The 19970-nt window shown below is 43.3% G+C and overlaps 1 protein-coding gene across 1 annotated transcript in view; it reads left to right on the top strand.

Moving 5' to 3' along the window:
• LSS (lanosterol synthase) overlaps window positions 1-19970 on the top strand; it is a 97131-nt gene that overhangs the window by 3484 nt on the left and 73677 nt on the right. The window contains exons 2-6 of the mRNA XM_068234120.1: window positions 3298-3463; window positions 4711-4849; window positions 5352-5460; window positions 7685-7806; window positions 11815-11911. Coding sequence (XP_068090221.1) covers window positions 3298-3463; window positions 4711-4849; window positions 5352-5460; window positions 7685-7806; window positions 11815-11911 — 633 coding nt within the window. The remainder of the gene's footprint in view (window positions 1-3297; window positions 3464-4710; window positions 4850-5351; window positions 5461-7684; window positions 7807-11814; window positions 11912-19970) is intronic.

A 19970-nucleotide genomic window follows, 5' to 3' on the forward strand; every position in this document is an offset into this window, starting at 1 on the left:
CGTCACAGCGCATGTTGTCCGACAACGCGCTGTTTTTATGTAAAATCCGGCACTACGGGCGAATCGCATCCCACCGCGCCAGGTATGAAATGCCCCATGGACTTTCATTGCTGTAACTTTACCCTACGGCAAAACAGGGTAACACAAAGCGCCAGTATGAAAGGGGCCTAAGCAAAGTATGTACAATCTGTATTATAACATGATACATAACAAACACTTTATGATTATTTAGTCATCATTTTTTTTTAGTTTAAGCATTGTGCAGCTAAACAAACACAAGTGAACTGTCTCATTAAATATTAGGGGATTATACACATAAGTAGTGTTTTATCTAGCTGTTTATAGCGGTAGTCCAAGTCTCATGTTGCATTCCAGGATGGCAACCACCCAGGCAAGAGTGCTGTCCACTTTACCACTGTGCCACCCACTGATTCAACATGTTACATTTTTGTAACATACTGTAATCCACATTAACATTTTTGTGTGAATGTTTGGTTACATAGTAGCATAGCAGGGCCTCACAGTAGATAAACAGAGAAGTACTGTATATACATGCAAGTATAAAATATAATATTTTTGGGCCACAAAAAGTGGCCCAAAAGTAAGGGTCTCGGCTTATACTCAAGTCACTACTCTTTGAGTAACCCACACAGTGCCCCCACTATATGCACAGTAGTGCATCATCTGAGGGAGACCACACACTTGACATTTCCATGGGAGGTCCCAGCTAACCTCATCTCGAGTTGTAGCCTTGGAAGGCATACACGGACAGTGTCTACTGAGTGGTGGGAATCCTTTCCTATGTCAAGTTTTAGATACATGACTATGAGGCTCTACATGCCTTGCTTTATCTTTATGCCAGCTTAAAGAGAACCCGAGGTGGGTTTAAAGAATATTATCTGCATACAGAGGCTGGATCTGCCTATACAACCCAGCCTCTGTTGCTATCCCAAACCCCCCTAAGGTCCCCTTGCACTCTGCAATCCCTCATAAATCACAGCCACGCTGCTGACAAACAGCTTGTCAGAGCTGGCTGTGTTTATCTCTATAGTGTCAGTCTGCTGCTCTCCCCGCCTCCTGCAGAACTCCAGTCCCCGCCTGCATCCCTTCCCTCCCTGCTGATTGAAGGGAAGGGACGGGGACAGGGACCGGAGCTATGCAGGAGGCGGGGGAGCAGCTCAGACTGACATTACATATGTAAACACAGCCTCACAGCACGGCTGTGATTTATGAGGGATTGCAGAGTGCAGGGGGACCTTAGTGGGGTTTGGGATAGCAACAGAGGCTGGGCTGTATAGGCAAATCCAGCCTCTGTATGCAGATAACATTCTTTAAACACACCTCGTGTTCTCTTTAAACTTTGCAACAGGAGTTCTTTGCATGTCAATCTCCATGTATGTTCTCGCTTATTATTGCAATCCACTAAATTTATGCTGCTTTTCTAATATATTGTTGTGGCCAGCCATGGCTGTGAGTGGTGTTGTGGTTGTGGCCTTTGTCACCCCCGTCCTATACTCGGGTCAAACATTTTTCCCTCTTTTTTTTTTTTTAGGGTAGTAGTTGCCTGCTGATCTATTTGGCTGCAGTAGTGTCTCTGAATGACACCAGAAACAATCACGCAGCTAATCTTGTCAGATCTGACAATAATGTCAGAAACCCCTGATCTGCCGCATGCTTGTTCAGGGTCTATGGATAAAAGTATTAGAGGCAGATGATCAGCAGCACAGCCAGGTAACTGGTATTGTTTAAAAGGAAATAGATATGGCAGCCTCTATATCCATCTCACTTCAGTTGTCCTTTAATTCCAGGTACTCAATAATTGCTTCTGTCTCTTACTCCATAGTCCTTGTTATACAGTCAGCACAATAGCCAGGCAAGTGACACTTTTAACCTCTTGCCGACTGCGGCAGCAGCCCCAGGACCGCCTTACGCCGATTGGCGTAAAGTCCTGGTGCTCCGTTTTGCAGGAGATCACGCGCAGGCTGCGCGCGCATCTGCAGCTTGGAGGCGGAGCGGAGCTCCGCCTTCAGTCTCCGAGCGGCCATTGCCGCTCGGAAGACTGTTCCACCGCGAAGCCGCCGTGTGTTTACTTGTACAGCGCTGCGATCAGCAGCAGCGCTGGACTGGGGAGAGACGTGTGGCACGGCTGTCAGAAGCTTATGACAGCCGATCGCCGTGATTTGCCGGCTGGTTAGAGGGAGGGGATTTGGTAAAAAAAAAAAAATAGTAATAAATATTAAAAAAAACAAAACAAATAAATATTTATTATAAAAAAAATAAACATGGGGGGGGGGGGCGATCAGACCCCACCAACAGAGAGCTCTGTTGGTGGGGAGAAAGGGGGGGGGATCACTTGTGTGCAGAGTTGTACGGCCCTGCAGCTTGGCCTTAAAGCTGCAGTGGTCAATTAAACAGAAAATAGCCTGGTCACTAGGGGTTTTAACACCATGGTCCTCGAGGTTAAAAGGAAAGTTGGCAATAGGTCCCTCTCACTTCAAGCTGTCTTTAATTGCAATAAGAATAAAATAATGCTTAGGGGCATGTTGCACATTGCCGTGTCCAGCATGAACTCCAACCTGTTTATAAAGTGTCAGGATTTATTTGTATTATAAAATGTAGCATTATGCAGTGGTGATTTTCTACTTCCTGCTGGTCTCTGAGTGGCATCATGACCTAGCTGAACAAGGAAAGAGAGCATGTCCTGCCTCATATTGAAAATGTTTCTATGATCGTTCATCCAATGTAGTATAAGGCACCTGCTCTTGCAAAACACAAGCTCTTTCCCTACAAACACTAGATGAAACTAGGCCAATAATGACCACTGCTGCCTAGCAACTACCATGAGTACAGCGGCCCCTGACTCCTTGGCCAGCAATCAGCCATGTTCTCCCCACTCACCCCGTCACGTGACGCTGGATGACAAGTGGAATATAAGGTGAAAAGAGGGAGAGCAATTTGGCAGGCAGCATTTGGCCTCAGTGATCCTCCTCTGATGCATCAGGAAGGGTTGGGGGCGCAGGTCGCACATTCGTTTCTCGCCAGATGGCTGTCCGGGCGTAAAACAGCCTAAGGTGCAGGACTTTATTGTGCATTTATAGAAAGATGGGATTTTTCTTTTCATTACAAATGCAAATTTGGCACAATTTTAAGCTGCACTCAAGTTGCATTACATTTGAATGCAAGCCACTATCATTTGCATTTTAATGACTATCTCTAGACATCATTTTTTTTCTGTCAACAGCATTGTGCAGAATATGCAGCCATTAGTGAGTACTTTATGTCTTACCTTTTTCCCAGGTGCCTGCGGAGAAGGGGAGGCCCTTATAAGACTGAACCAGTTACAGACCTCACACGCTGGCGCCTCACTTGCACAGAGGGCAGACAGACCTGGCGCTATGTGGAAGAACCAGAGAATGAAAGGCCACAGACTGCACTGGAAGCGCATTCCCTGGGGCTAAGCACGGTAAATGCAAGAAATGTCACATGAAACAAATACAATATAACTGAATGTACAACAGTTCCTATAGTGGATATATTGAGTGCCACTGTCGCATAGAAACACATGTTTATCTGTGTGATGTGAAACGACAGCAGAAGACTCCTACCGAATTCCAATCGACTGTAAATGGATATTATGGTTATGACCAAACAATGCAGGATGTGACGTTGCAGAAATTGACCGTAGGGAGAAGTGCCATCGAGAACAGGTCGTTTAACGAGCTCTTTGCACACTGCTGATGATGAACGATTATCTGCCAAAGTGATCCTTCTGGTTGGTTGTTCACAATGCTCACCGGGTACCTTTCGTCTATCTTTCTCTCAAGCCGTAATTTGTGCTTATGGTTTTCAAATGATATCTGAACGATGAGTCGTTCATCAGTCATTTACAACAGTTATTGCTCCCAGTATGTTTGCAACTTATAGGCCTGAGTACAGTGGATAAGCAAATTGTGTGCAACCCTTATTTGGTTCATAGCAGACTTTACTAAGAGTCACTGGAAGATTACCTTACTGGCATACTGCTAGCTTGTAGTCCTTTGCAGTGCCTTCTGAGAAATGGGGCATCACCGAGTTGCCACTCACCACCTTTTTCAGTGAGTTTAATGCAAGGTGTGTATGAGGGAGGGGGAGGGGGGGTGCCCAAAGGGAACCTACCAATCATTAAAGGAAAGCGATGTTGCAGCTGTGCTCACATGACTGTGTTTCAAATCTAAAATGAAGGTATTTGCAATTTATTTTTTTTTATTTTCATCCCTTTATTTACCAAGTGCTGAAAACTTAAACTTAAAACTTAGGCTGCATAGGGGCTTAAATAGTAAGACGCAAAGGCAGTATATAACAACTAAAACAACACCTCCAAGATGACCACTGCCTTGCTAAAGAAACTGAAGGTAAGTTAACGACTGTCTAGCATGTGTACAATTGTCCCCAAATGTCATCTAAAGATCCAGATTGCAAACAATTTCAGCACGGGCTTGGCCACAAGAGGGGAAAATGTGGGCGCAAGAGTTGGTGTGATAACTCCTGAGCACAGGGTTTATGCATTAGGGCCAATGTCCCTTGTTTTTCTCACCTTTTCTATGTAATATGTGTTACAAAAAAATACTAGCGTTAGAGAGTTTTTGGCGTATGCACTGAAACTTGTGCTGAGTGATTCTTATTGGTAATTGTATGCACATGAGTAACATAGGCACTAATATTTCCCTACAGAGTGAGTTGCTGCCTGATTTGCCAAAGGCCCGGACTGCGCAGGATGGATCTGACAACGGAATGTCGTTTTATTCTGCTTTACAAGCTGAAGATGGACACTGGGCTGGTGATTATGGAGGACCACTTTTCCTGATGCCAGGTGAGGATTTCCAACCATGCTAACCTGATGAAGGAGAACTCCATGACATTCTACATCTAGGTTTCTTTTTCTACTTATACCTTTCTAGTTAATGCCTGCAAAATATTGAAGTTGCTAGAAAGATAGATTGCTTTGCTGAGTAAAAATAACTATAACATTCAGGAGTAATTGGAATACCTGTGTTCCTGCCTGGGAGAAAGTGGCGAATGGTATCCAGTGATCTACAAAGTTGCAGCCAAACTGCTCTTACCTTTACAATATGGCTACCATCATTATCACCTACTTATTGCTGAAGGAAAAAGCCAGTCACTGACAACTGGCGAAACCTTTATAAGGGCAGTAATCATGTAAGCTGACCCTTTTTTTAAATAATGAAAAATGTATTTTCATTCATATTTTTCTTTGGAGAAAAAAGAATGCCAGAATGATCTGTAATTCTAGAGGTACAGTATAGGCTTTTGAAGTGGCTTCAGATATATTTATGTAATGCTTTCCTCCATAGGTCTCTTGATTGCATGTCATGTGACACAGACTCCACTTCCTGACTCCACCAAGAAGGAGATGGTACGCTACCTGCGATCTGTTCAGCTTCCAGATGGTGGATGGGGCCTGTAAGTATGAATCATGCAGAATGTTACTGAAGACCACATGATAGCTGAAATCATAGTATAGTTGTCACAAACCTCTAGTCCCCTGTCGCACCTTAAAGGAAACCAGAGCTGAGCTAAAATAAAAGTTTTTTTATACATACCGTGGGCTTCCTCCAGCCCCATGCGTACGGATCTCTCCCACACTGCCATCCTCAGTCTTTTCCCTCTTCGGTACCGGGTCCCGTAACATCAGCCAGTCTGCGCAAAAGAAGTGCGCCCTCTACGTATCTCTCCAGCGGCAGTTTCTAAATATTTGTGTCAAATACATTTGTGTAATAGAATTTCCAATCATTTTAATTTAACCAATTGAGGCTTCTTTCACATCTGGAACGCGTGCAGGAGCTGTGTTCCTGCATGCGTTATATGGCCTGCGGCGTGCTGTTGGGATGTTGCGGTGCGACGCAGTCAGCGGCAGTAGCTATTCATTCACCCAGTGGGAAAAGGCCGGCTCTGAACGATTAAAAGCTCCCAGGTGCGTGGTACCGCAAAGCACCAAAACACAGCGTCGGATGTGAAAGGTAAAATGAAAGTCTATGGACTTTCATTTTACCTTGGTTAACGCAAAGTTTTGACTTGAGGTAAAAATGCGGAAAATGGGCTCAATTGTGAAGGAGTCCTAAGGAAACATTTTATTTATTTTAGTTTTAGACACGCTGTATCTGCTGATTATCATCTCCTTTTTTTAACAATTGCCATATCTTTTTACAAGGTTTACAAATCCTTTTGTTGTAGTATCATAACACTCCTGACCTATGGGTTGGAGGAATTGAGGAGGGTTCATGTTAATGCTGGTGAAAAAATCATTACTGGCATTCTGCAGTCATGTTACAACTAAGCGTTTCAGGGAGAAAAGAGGAAAATCTGACAGATGCAAATTACATTACACTGAAAGGATACCTTAAAGAGACACTAAAGCGGAAAAAAAATTATGATGATTTGTATGTGTAGTTCAGCTAAGAAATAAAACATTAAGATCAGAGACATAAGTCTAATTTGTTTCCAGTACAGGAAGAGTTAAGAAACTCCAGTTGTTATCTCTATGCAAAAAAGCCATTAAGCTCTACGACTTTCAAAGTCGTGGAGAGGGCTGTTTTCTGAAGCTTATTATCTCAACTGTCCGTGAAGAATTTTCTTTTTCTCTGCCAGAGGAGAGGTCAATAGTTCATAGCATGCTCTGAAAAAAAAACATTTTGAATGCAGAGTGTTGTGTAATCTGTACATATTAGAGAATGATGCAATGTTAGAAAAAACACTATATACCTGAAAATAAAAATGTGAGAATATTTTCTTTGCTGCTAATCTTCTAGTAATTATCCGTAGTACACAACCAATTCATTATATCATTTTTTTTTCGCTTCAGTGTCTCTTTAAAAGTAAATGGCTTTTACTTTTTGGATAACCCTTGTAAATGTAAGGTCTTTATTGCTTCTATAACCTGCTGACCAAGTCAGGCAGCCGCATATAGTACAAGCAATAAATATGTCAAGTGGATAATGCAAGTTATTCTGTTTATGTAACACATTGCATTTCTGCCTGAAAGAGTTAAACATCAGGTATGCAAGTGACAGTTTCTATCCCGGTCAGGTCCAGGTCGGACTGGGTCAGACTATAGCATAACCCTCACTGATAAGTAATTTCAGCCATAAAATACTTTCATGTCAGTAAATGGCTTCCTGGAGCAGAAAAGAGATAGAAAGGGTCAATAATTCATAGATTTGAGCTCTAGCATACCTCAATGAAGGTGTCGTTGAACAGAGACAAGGAAACAGTAAAATCTTAAAAACTAGATTTAAATATAAAATAAAACTTGGATATCTAAAAAAGTCATTTTTAGGAGAAGGGGGATAGATACAATTGATTTTCTTATCAGTTTATTTTCATCTTGGATGTCCTTTAAGAAGATAAATGCTATAAGTTATTTGGCAGTGGATGATTTTTCAGACTATGGGAACATTCAGAGCTTGCTTGCAGGTCTGTATAGTAGCATGTCACCTCCAATAATCTGGATAGACCAAACAGAACACTGTATTTCGTTTTTTGACCTCAGAGCAACCAGTTATCTTTTAGAATGCCTCTGAACAGCTAAGATTTGGTTTTATAACAGTTTCGGTACATATGAGCTATCATTTGAGCATATAGTACATTTTAATTTAGGCACAGAGTAATTATTTATAATTTTCTTTAGGCACGTTGAGGATAAGAGTACTGTGTTTGGAACAGCTCTCAGTTATACCTCCTTGCGTCTGCTGGGAGTATCCCAGGATGACCCAGATCTGACAAGAGCTCGGAATAACCTTCATAGTAAAGGTATGTTGGCTCTTCATGAGAATGTTTGCTGAAGGAGATGTATACTGAAGTTACACTCTGTCCTCTCAAAAAATTCACAGGAGATTCAAGAACATATGATCGGATATACAGTACATTGATCAGTCAAAATATTACAATCACCTGCTTAATATTGTATAGACCAATCTTGTGCTGCCAAAACAGCTCTGAACAGTTAAAGAGGAACTTCAAGGAGAATAGTTTTTTTCTTTCTTTACAAAACAAAGGAAAAGAGATCCTGTTATAAGGAGGAGAAGAAGACATAAGCAAAAGAGAAGAAAAAATCCTCTTACCCTTATCGACTCCGAGGAGTCGTTAAAAACAAAATTGGAACTTACCTGGGGCTTTCTCCAGCCCACTGTAGGTCGGGAGGTCCCCCGGTGTCCTCCTTGCTCCTCTCCCGAACCCTCTGCAGAAATCACGACCGGCAACCCCGGGGCCAAGTGTCGGGCTGACACTTCCTGAACGATGACGCTCGTCGTCATCACGCCGGTCGCTACGCGTCATCACGGCGGCCGGCGTGACAGTACTGCGCATGCGCGGTTTACAGTTAGAAAACCGCGCATGCGCAGTACTGTCATGCTGGCCGCCATGATGACGCGTAGCGGCCGGCGTCATTGTTCATGAAGTGTCAACCCGACACTCACGCCCGGTGTCGCCAGTCGTAATTTCTGCAGAGAGACCAGGAGAGGAGCCAGGAGGACGCCAGAGGGACCTCCCGACCTACGGTGGGCTGGAGAAAGCCCCAGGTAAGTTCTGATTTTGTTTTTAACTACTCCTCGGAGTCCCTTTAAAGAAATGCCCCTTTTTTCCTTATATAGATACCCACGTTTATACAGATCGCTTAGCCTTAGGGTCCTGTTTCACACTGAAAATTGCTGCAAAATCCCTGCTATTTTGCTGCAATTCTCATTCAGGGAGCGATTTTCGTTCCCTGAACAAACCACAATTACAGCAAAAATTTGCCACGATTTTCAATATGAATCAGACTGCTTTTCTCACTGTCTTATTGTCTGCTATTTCTTTGCTCTACACTAGGCTGCTATGCCTCCTATGTCCACAATGGTATATTATGCTACTAATATTAAAGGCATGATATCTGAGTGCTCAAAGCTCCTACACACTCTTTTGGAGGGTAGGGAGGGGCATACATGTTGTTGCTCCACCAGTGAGCTGGGTGCAGGGTGAGCCAAATGACGGATCACCCTGCTGTCGCTCAAAACCTTGGTGGCACTAAATGTTATCCCTCCTCCGAGTTGTAGCAACTCAGAGGTAGTTGTAATTACCCTTAGGTCCTATTTCCACTACACGCAGATTGGATGCAGAAAAACTGACTCCAATGAAGGCCTATGGGAAAATCTGCATCAGAAAAATTGCGTTTTGTGGAGACAGGCCCATAGGCATTCATTGGAGTCAGTTTTTCTGCATCCAATCTGCGTGTAGTGGAAATAGGCCCGTATGTACCACGCACACTATAACATTTGTGCTATGGCGGTGCCTAGCAACTGTGTGTTCTCTGACTCAGTTGCATATCCACTGTGATTGCAACTGTATGTTCTCTGCGTCAGTTGCTTGGCCACTGTGACTGCAACTGTATGTTCTCTGGTTCAGTTGCATAGCCACTGTGACTGCAACTGTATGTTCTCTGCTTCAGTTGCATAGCCACTGTGACTGCAACTGTGTGTTCTCTGGTTCAGTTGCATAGCCACTGTGACTGCAACTGTATGTTCTCTGCATCAGTTGCATAGCCACTGTGATTGCAACTGTATGTTCTCAGAATCAGTGGCATAGCCACTGTGATTGCAACTGTATGTTCTCTGCTTCAGTTGCATAGCCACTGTGACTGCAAATGTTTGTTCTCTTCTTCAGTTGCATAGCCACTGTGATTGCAGCTTTATGTTCTCTGCATCAGTTGCATAGCCACTGTGATTGAAACTGTATGTTCTCTGCGTCAGTTGCATAGCCACTGTGACTGCAACTGTATGGTGTCTGCTTCAGTTGCATAGCCACTGTGACTGCAACTGTGTGTTCTCTGGTTCAGTTGCATAGCCACTGTGACTGCAACTGTGTGTTCTCTGCGTCAGTTGCATAGCCACTGTGATTGCAGCTGTATGTTTTGTGCGTCAGTTGCATAGCCACTGTGATTGCAGCTGTATGTTTTCTGCTTCAGTTGCATAGCCACTGTGATTGCACCTGTATTTTCTCTGCGTCAGTTGCATAGCCACTGTGATTGCACCTGTATTTTCTCTGCATCAGTGGCATAGCCACTGTGATTGCAACTGTATGTTCTCTGCTTCAGTTGCATAGCCACTGTGACTGCAACTGTGTGTTCTCTGGTTCAGTTGCATAGCCACTGTGATTGCAACTGCATGTTCTCTGCATCAGTGGCATAGCCACTGTGATTGCAACTGTATGTTCTCTGCTTCAGTTGCATAGCCACTGTGACTGCAAATGTTTTTTCTCTGCTTCAGTTGCATAGCCACTGTGATTGCAGCTGTATGTTCTCTGCATCAGTTGCATAGCCACTGTGATTGCAACTGTATGTTCTCTGCGTCAGTTGCATAGCCACTGTGATTGCAACTGTATGTTCTCTGCTTCAGTTGCCGATAATGACTGCCTCTGCTAAGAATCTAGCGCATGTACAGCGATCCACAATGCTCCCAATGCCTTGGCCAGCGATCAGATAGGTGTATCAATTTAACTGGGCGCTGGCCAAGAGCATTATTCTCCCCATTCATCCCTCATGCCGCTCCATCAGCCTTCTCTCCCCTCACCCGCATAGCCGATCCCTGCCTGGCAACATACCTCGGATGAGAGTATGAGGCTTTAGAATGCTAAATTTCTAGCTGCAATACTGATCATCTTCCTGCAACACCTAAAAAGTATTTTAACAAGGTGTTCAGCATTACAGTTAGGCCATTAGCATTCTTAGGTGATGTCATGGCAGTCTGTTTTTCTCACATGTACAGTAGGAAATATTGGCAGCACCTCCAGACATGGGCTGCATCCAAACTGACTACCTGCATTAGATGTGCAGAGCTCGAAATATGGGCAAAATTACACAACTTGCATTCATAACAGGTACAGTAAAAGAGGACCTTGGCTTCAACAAACAGTATGTGCACATACGTTTTTACTAGACTCTTCCACGATGATGACGTGAACTCACGGAAAGAGACCTAACCACTAGTCCAACAGTTAAAACAGTTTACTGTACCTGTCTTGAATACAAGTTGTGTAATTTTGCCCATATTTTGAGCTCTGCACATCTATGCAGGTAGTCAATTCGGGTGCAGCCTGTGTCTGGAAGTGCTGCCAATATTTCCTGCTGTACAATGTCAGTATATTTATGGCTAGCTGCATCCATGTGTATCAGTTTGCATTCAAATATTTAGATTAGGGATTAGTGCATAATTTGCATTTTTATTTGTATTCAAGGTGTGTATGTAGGCCCCTAGGGGGCTCTGTACACCTCTGTTAGTTTCATGTCATTTGCAGGCTAGGAGCGCTACCAATCTTGCTGTTTTTTTTTTTTTAATGTGTGGACCATTTATGGCCAGCAGCCCCAGGTAAGAATTATGTTTTAACTGTTAAAGTAGTGGTTAGGTCTCTTCCGTGAGTGCACGTCATCGTCCAGGAAGGGTCTAGTAAAAAACATTCTATGCACATACTGTTTGTTGAAGACAACTTCCTCCTTTACTGAACTTGTTTTGAATGCAAGTTGTGTATATTCGTTCTGTATTTAGAGCTCTGCACATCTATGCAGGTAGTCAATTCGGGTGCAACCTGTGTCTGGAAACGCTGCCAATATTTCCTGCTGTTATGCTCTAACATATTTACTGAAGCATCACTTCTTCTTTATGTGATCTTGTACTCCTTCTGCAAGAAGTTTTTAATCAAGATGATACCATTCATTGGCTGACTTAGAAATATGTAATGGTATATTATATATAAGACTTCTACTCTACTTGTACTGTCCTTCTGTCACAGGTGGCGCCATTGGGATTCCTTCTTGGGGAAAGTTCTGGCTAGCTGTGCTCAATGTATACAGCTGGGATGGAATGAACACGCTGTTTCCCGAGATGTGGTATGTATATTTCTACTCAAACTTTCATCTCACAAGAGGTCTCCAAGAGAGAGCCAATGAATGGGAATAATATTTGCAATATATATTTAAATGAAAGAGTAGATGCAAGTGATGTAATTTTCAGGCTTTCCAGAAAGTCACATGGTAGCCCTCGTGAAACAGAGGCATTCTATAACCTTGACCAGTAAGGTGAGATGGCAATGTGCATCACTAAGGCTGGGTCCACACTAGGCATGATTGCAGAATGGAGCCTGCGTTCCGTCATCCTGGCGGTCCGTGATCCTGCTTAACCTGAACGCAAACGGATCCGTGCTGCCCTTTTGCAGCAAACGTTTTTGACCCGTTTGCGTATTTTGTTTTGTTTTTCCCTCCCCCAAAAAATGGGTCGCTGCAGCCAGGACCCCAATAGGTGTCCCCTTGGTAGCCTGAGGGGGTAGCAGCCAGGACAGGGAATAGCGGGCACAGCGGCAGGGAGGGGGGTAAACTTCCCCTCTCGCTCGTTTGCTACACTTTTTTGCCACAAATAGCTGGAGGAGGGAGCAGGGACGGCTGTGCCCGCCACCCCCCGGAACTTCCGTTCAGGTTTTGAAAGCGGGTCCCCGTAAACGCAGACGGATCCATTTTTTGTTTAGGTGAAGACAGCTGTTATTTTTAATATTGCTATCAGTGGCTCCGGTTTTGATCAGGTTTTAAAAACGGAGCCACAGATACATTTCCGGACCTAGGGCTTGATTCACAAAGCCGTGATAACTCTTATTACGGTCACACTAGCGTTTTGTGTGTGCTGAAACGCGCGTAACGGTTTTCGCGCGATATAACGCGGCCGTACCGGTTATCGCGCTATAATGCGGCCGTTTTCATGCAAAAAACGTTACGCGCATTATAGCGCGTGCAAAACGATAGCGCGACCGTGATAAGTTATCACGGCTTTGTGAATCAAGCCCCTAGTGTGAATGAGCCCTAAAACAATGGGGTGTATGCAATGATCTGCATAAACCTGCACATAAAAGCTGATTATAGCAAACAGTTAGATCTAGAACTTGTTCTCATGTTCCAACTTGCTGTAGAAAAGTGACAATTGGATAGTGGACTGGACTGCATAATATCGTCACTTTTTCCAATTTTTGAAGGAATGCAATGTTTGGAACCAGGTCTAAACTTCATCATTTAGAAAAAATGTTTGTACATTTCTATTGTAATAACACCCCTGAAGACATAAATGCCTTCCTAGTTCTATTTAAAGGGAACCTAAATCATGAAGTAAATGGAGGCTGCCATATTTAGTTCCGTTTAAACCATACCCGTTGCCTGGAAGCCCTGCTAGTTTATTTAGCTGCAGTAGTGTCTGAATCACACCAGAAACAAGCATGCAGCTAATCTTGTCAGATCTGACAGAAAAGTCAGAAACAGCTGATCTGCTGCATGCCTGTTCAGGGTCCATGGCTAAAAGTATTAGAGGCAGAGGATCAGCAGGCTAGCCAGGCAACTGGCATTGCTTAAAAGGAAATAAATATGGCAACCTCCATATACTTTTTGCTTCGGGTTCCCTTTAAGTACTCAGTGTAGAGCTTCTCATTATTTGTGTACAAATTCTTATTTAACGTCAAATAATCTACCTGATATACAGTGGCTTGCAAAAGTATTCGGCCCGCTTGAAATTTTCCGCATTTTGTCACATTACTGCCACAAACATTATTCAATTTTGTTGGAATTCCACGTGAAAGACCAATGCAAAGTGGTGTACACGTGAGAAGTGGAACAAAAATCATACATTATTCCAAACATTTTTTACAAATCAATAACTGCAAAGTGGGGTGTGCGTAATTATTCAGCCCCATGAGTCAATACTTTGTAGAACCATCTTTTGCTGCAATTACAGCTGCCAGTCTTTTAGGGTATGTCTCTACCAGCTTTGCACATCTAGAGACTGAAATCCTTGCCCATTCTTCTTTGCAAAACAGCTCCAGCTCAGTCAGATTAGATGGACAGCGTTTGTGAACAGCAGTTTTCAGATCTTGCCACAGATTCTCGATTGGATTTAGATCTGGACTTTGACTGGGCCATTCTAACACATGGATATGTTTTGTTTTAAACCATTTCATTGAGGCCTGTGTCCAAGATGTTTAAGGACAGGGAAGACTCGGACACACCTCGTCAAATAGACAACACATTTATTCATGCATCAAGGGCCGTTGATACAGGCATCATCAGAGTAATGCTACCGATCATTAGCACACAGCAGATTTTATAGGGTTACAAGTATGCAAAAATATACACTCCCTGGGGCTGGCCAGGATATTTGTCATTGTTACAGAAACCAGTCACAGATCAATATTCACTGCAGACATGAAACAGTTAAGTCCATATTCCTGGAATTCTCCTCCCATATGTAAATGAAAATCTCCACCCCCCAGGTAATTTATTGGGGAACTATGTGTGACCACTGAAACAAGAAAAGGGGATGCATCTGTTTTAAAATCAGCATCATTAACTGTATTCCACGCCTGGCATGGTCTCCATTCCTGTAATCCATCTTGAAACCAGACTGTTTATCTGGCTGAAAATAAACAACAGGAAGTTCCTTTAAATTCCAGTCTGCATAACACTGATCAATACTTAGAGTAAATACAATGTTCAGTGTTTAATCAGCATAGAGACTTCATTCAACATGGCTGAATCTTAACAAAATGTCCACCATAGTTACAAGAGAAACTTCACATCTTTATCACTCCCTCCTCTAGTTCATCCCTGTGAACTATTTATATCAAAAGTTTTTCCTTGGTCCTTTGGTGGGGGGCCCCAGCTGATATCACCGGATGGCATTGTAGTATCTTCTCCCTCCCCAGAGCCGCACCCTTAGCCAAAACTCTGAGTTGGGTGGTGCACCCTCGGAGAGCATTATTGTGTCTCTCCTCAGGGTGAGTCAGAAAAAGTTCCTTGAGGTCCTCCATTGAAGCAAAGTGTCATACCAGGATGAAGAGTGCTCCTTTTTGATGTAGAGCGATGTCTTACCAAGGATTCAGCTGATGTCACCTGTCCAGCTGGGGTTTCTTTTCCTCACATCCTTGGGACCTCTTGCCACTGGTTTGTAGAATAACAGGTTATATGGTGACACATGAGGTAGAGTTGAAATCATGAGGTAGGTGCCACACTTATGGACAAGAAGTCTCTCTGGTGTCTTCTTGGTGATAAGCCAGGACCCCTTTAAGTCTTCTGAGGTAGATATTAAGGTAGAACTAGAGGGTGATTGATGTGGTTGTTGCCTAGGTGCACAAGGAAAACACAAGAACATGTCTGCAGGACAGAGGAAACACATTTCATCATTTTTTTTTTTTTTTAGACGTTCCAGTCCCAAGCCCTGTGTGCCTGTGGCCCCCTTTGTTTTTTTGTTTTGTTTTTTTTACTATGCCTTAAGGGCAATATCATATTTGTTTCAACAATAACACATAGGGGATTACAATGCCTAATAAATCTACCCTCTCACTTCTGACAGACTCCTCCCGCCCCTAGCTCAGCAGCCTGACCACTGGACTCCGGTTCAAGAAGAGTCTATATGATTATCAATTTCATTCATACCTATGTTAACTTGTTGTTGTTTTTTTTTTTTCATCGCTGGTGGACCCTACGATTTCCAGTCACTCGTGTCCATCCATACTATTTAACTACAAGGGATTGGGGTAAAATTACAATGATTACACAACATTTATCCATATTCGTCATCCGGGGATACCACCACTAAAACATCCCTGAGTTTCCTTTTTTATTTCTTATTTATCCTTGGGCTCAACCTCTTCATTTTACAAAACATGAATAACTGAAAAAGGTCAAACAATACGGTAAGGGCTATTAGTACCACTACTGGGTTGAGCATGAGATTCAGAAAGGCACTTGCTTTTGGACTATACCCGAATAAGCTTTCCCACCAGGACACACTAGCATCTTGCTCAAGGGCATGTGAGACCTGTAACAGTTTCTCACGATTATGCTCCAGGAGCACAGTTGCTTGCCTTTCTGAAGCTCCGAGAGTTTGTATGATCTCATCCTTTTTCCCAAAATCCAATAACCACCCTTTCAATTCTGCTCCACACCCTAAAGGAATCTTTTGTAAATGGACAGGTGTATCAGGTTTAATGTCGAGTCTCTTTTCAGGTGTTATGGGTGTTCGCCCTTCTGGCTGTGCCAGATCTATCCCTAGGACTGGGCCAATGGTGCAGTACACCCCTCGGGTCAGTGTTCTACATTGAGTACAATTCAATGTGTACACTGCATAAGAAGTGACATTCTCCCTCTGATACCAGCACCAATAACCCTGTCCCAGACATTTCATCCTGCTCGGCACCTTTTTTTGTTGCGTCCATCAAACATTATCCTTCCTTGTCCCAGCATTGCTGTCTCAAAATTATATTTTGTTGTCCTTGACATAAGAGCACATTTTCCTTTTTCCAGTGCCCATATGTATCTACTAATCTGGGCTCCCCTTCTTCATACAGCACTAAATTTCATGGTTAACCCGGGAGTGCAAAACCCGCACCTTCAGATAGAATAGAACCCAGGTTTACCACTGCATAAGCTTGGTGTTCTTTGCCAGCAACAGGCACTAAGGAGGAAATAGTGCCTGTGAGGCTCTGACACCCATGGAACTGAGTAAGCCACCATTTTTCATGTGTCTTGCAAAATCAAGGACAGATCTTTCAGCCTGTTTACGTAAATTTATAGGACAATGGCCAGCGTGCAGCGAGGTTATCATTAACTTTAAATCTTGTGACGGTTCAAATTGAACCTGCGTACATGATAATGCCAACTGGACGTCTTCTGGATGTTTAAACAGACCTGCAATTAAACCCTTGAACTTCTTCTTCATTACTTCTGACAGTGATGCTGTAGCATCAATGTGGTCATGTTGTAAATTCTCCAATACATGATTTATATCTAAATGGGTTTTCACTCCCACCCCTACATGCTGAGCCACCCCTCCAAGTTTATTTCGTAGCACCTCCAAATCCATAGTGTTCAAAAGCTCCCACACCGAGACCCCCAGCCCCTAGTACTGTACCCATTAAATCCCTTTTTACTTTATTGTGGCTATGTCCTGATTACAACCACCCTTTCAGCATGTATATTTGATTTTTGACATACACACCACACCTCCTGTCTCATGCATTCACCCCAAAGTCAGTTAGGGTTACTCTCCATCGATCTGAGTATCCACCAACATCGCCCAAGGTGCAGCCAATCCAGGAACAATTAGATCCACCACTTTGACAGCTGGGACCTTACATGTGTCTGAACTCACCTTTGCATGGACCACAACATCCTTTTCCCATTCTACTTGAACTACAGTTACACATACTTTATCTTTTCCTTCCCATGTGCACCATCCCTTTTTATTTATCGACAGGTTGTTCACACCAGGAACTGGACTCTCCCCATATTACAACCACCCTTTATCCGACTCTTCATAGAGAGGCCAGACAAATGGTCCATATAGATCTAAGTCTAGATCTAATTCATAGCCATGAGGATCTTTCCAGTCCGTGGTATGATACACTCCCCTCAATCCCTCAGACATGGGAATCCCATACATCCATTCATTTACCTTTGGTGCATCTATCCCATTGCACAGCACATCCCACCTCCAAGGGTTTGGTCCATTGAAGGAGAGAGACTGATTTGATGACCAGTACGCTGTGTCAATAATATAATGACCTTCAATGTCTGGTGCACAGGCCTCTCTCATAATTCTCACCATATACTGACGTACTGTTATACCTTATTTAGGTGTGGTGCGTTCAAACGACTTACTTTTAGCATCTGTTTGTACATGCAATACCAGGGTGCTAAAATAGGCACCAAGTCTGACTTTTTCAGTGTCTTTATACTAGGTGACTTGTTTGACTACCCTCCAGTTCAGTCCACATATAATTCTTTCTTGAGTCAAGTATGTCAGAGGGTTTACAGTTCCAATGTACTCAGGAATTTGCGTGAGTTGGAACTCCATAATCCCATCTGCTAGGTTATAACACTTATCTAACAAAGTACCTTGCACCGGTTCGGGTTGGTCATAGAATATTTTCCTATACTGTCCTGTCTCTCCAACATTATATACCATGTACATAATGTTCCAGTCGTCATACCCTCCTCTTGTCGGGTCTTCAGGATATAATTTTCCTTTGTCACATACTGCCAACTGATCAACTGAGGTTCCATTGTTTAAATTGGATGATAAGTCCCTCAGATCTTCACTTTCAAGTGTTTCGTCATCTATGTCATTAGGGTCTGTACTGAAAATTCCTGGCATGGTACATATGTCTACTTCAGGGTCCTCATTTCCCTCACAGTCAAGTATATTTTTGTCGTGGACATATGTCAAAAAGAAAATAATCTCAGGTCTTCCCTGCAACTTCTGTTTTAAATACTCCTGACAAAGGGGGGATTGTTCTGCGGTACAGACTGCCACAGAGCTCATCTAGGGTATGCCATTCAGTGTCCATTACGATAGGTGGATGTATTGGTCTAGCATATTCAAAATAATACTAAATAGTGGGACTCATTCCCTTTATACCATGTACATGCAAATACCCATGGACAAAGAGGGGGTATTTTGGCACTAATGTCCCATGTTTATACTCTATCCTGTGAAGGTGGGGTGGATCCCATCCTTTTGGTTTTATTCCCCATATTTCATAAGATTTGGGTGGAACCCAAGGTCCCTGATGGTGATTTGGGACATGCTGATTATCAGTCCCTGTGGATTCTCTTGACAAACGACATAACATACAGACTAACATAAATGCCCCTGTTGGCATAACTGTCTTAATTATTTTCCCGTATTCCTTTACAATGAGATGCATGGATCCACAGAACCTTCCCCTCCAATTGTCACCGAATTTAGAATCTGAAATAGAGGAGACAACTTGTCCATGCAATTTTTGTACGTGGGTTATGTAATGATTATACATACATCTCTAATGTTTAATGCATAGTTTGTCCTTTTTGTTCTCTATTCCTGACATAACTGAAGCCGTATAAATATCCGTGAAAGGCTGGAGCTCCAGACCTTCAACTCAGGTCTAGGAAGTTTATACATAGAAACTGACAAGCACCTGGTAAGGGCCCTCCCATCATGGGAGGACCACTGCCTTTGAAAACTGATCACATTAGTCAGATGAAGAGTCAGATAACTCAGCCTCAGTGTCCCCATCTGTCTGTGTTGTTTTATAGTTATACTGAGGTGTGTAGCTACACTGTGTGATGAAATGTCCTGGGCTTCCACATCTGTAACATACCCTCAAACCTCGCCTCCGAGGTCTAGGTGGATAGACAATTTTGAGTTGGTTTGCCAAAGCGTGTGTCCAAAAATGCCCCTTTTCACTGGAGTCCTGTGACACATCCCTCGGTATAAATGTCTTGCTGACTATTTCCTTCAGGTCCCTCTCCCCACACACCCTTTTGATAAGTCGAAACATGTCTCCCCATGTGGCCTTGTAGCACGTCTGTGTATCTATTAGTCCTTTTGCAAATTTGGCAGGGTCAGCTCGTGGGTGGGGTATGGCACTCAAAAGTCCCCTTATTTCTGAGGGGGTCCAGGGTATACGGTGTCTGGTAGTACCTGTCAGCCTGCCATGGTTATTTGACGATACTTGTTCCCTTACTGGATATATCATTTCAGCAGGGTGCTGCTGTTCCCAGTTGGGTTTAGCAGGGGCTCCTTACAGGTTAGTCTCCCTCTGTGACTCACTGGGATTATGTTGCTCCTGCGTTTGCCTTAAGGGGATTGGCTTTTGCCTGAAAAGGTTAGTATCACTTACCCAGGATGGTTGACTGCTGCCTGACTGTGGTGTAAAAGGGGCAGTATTAGGACTAAGCTGCAAAGTGCCTTGGGGTGTGCCATTTAAACTATCCAGGTCGGTTAAGTCTGTATTGTCACTGAAGGGACTAGGTGACAGTCTAGTGTCAGAGAGAGAAGGTGTCACTTCCCCCTTCTTGGCTTTGGCTTAGATGTTGCTGCCAATCTGGTTCTGGCACCCTTGCCGTGGTAGTGGTAGTGGGCTGAGAGGGC

Source organism: Hyperolius riggenbachi, chromosome 1 (assembly GCF_040937935.1).
Source record: "Hyperolius riggenbachi isolate aHypRig1 chromosome 1, aHypRig1.pri, whole genome shotgun sequence".
Lineage (NCBI taxonomy): Eukaryota > Metazoa > Chordata > Amphibia > Anura > Hyperoliidae > Hyperolius > Hyperolius riggenbachi.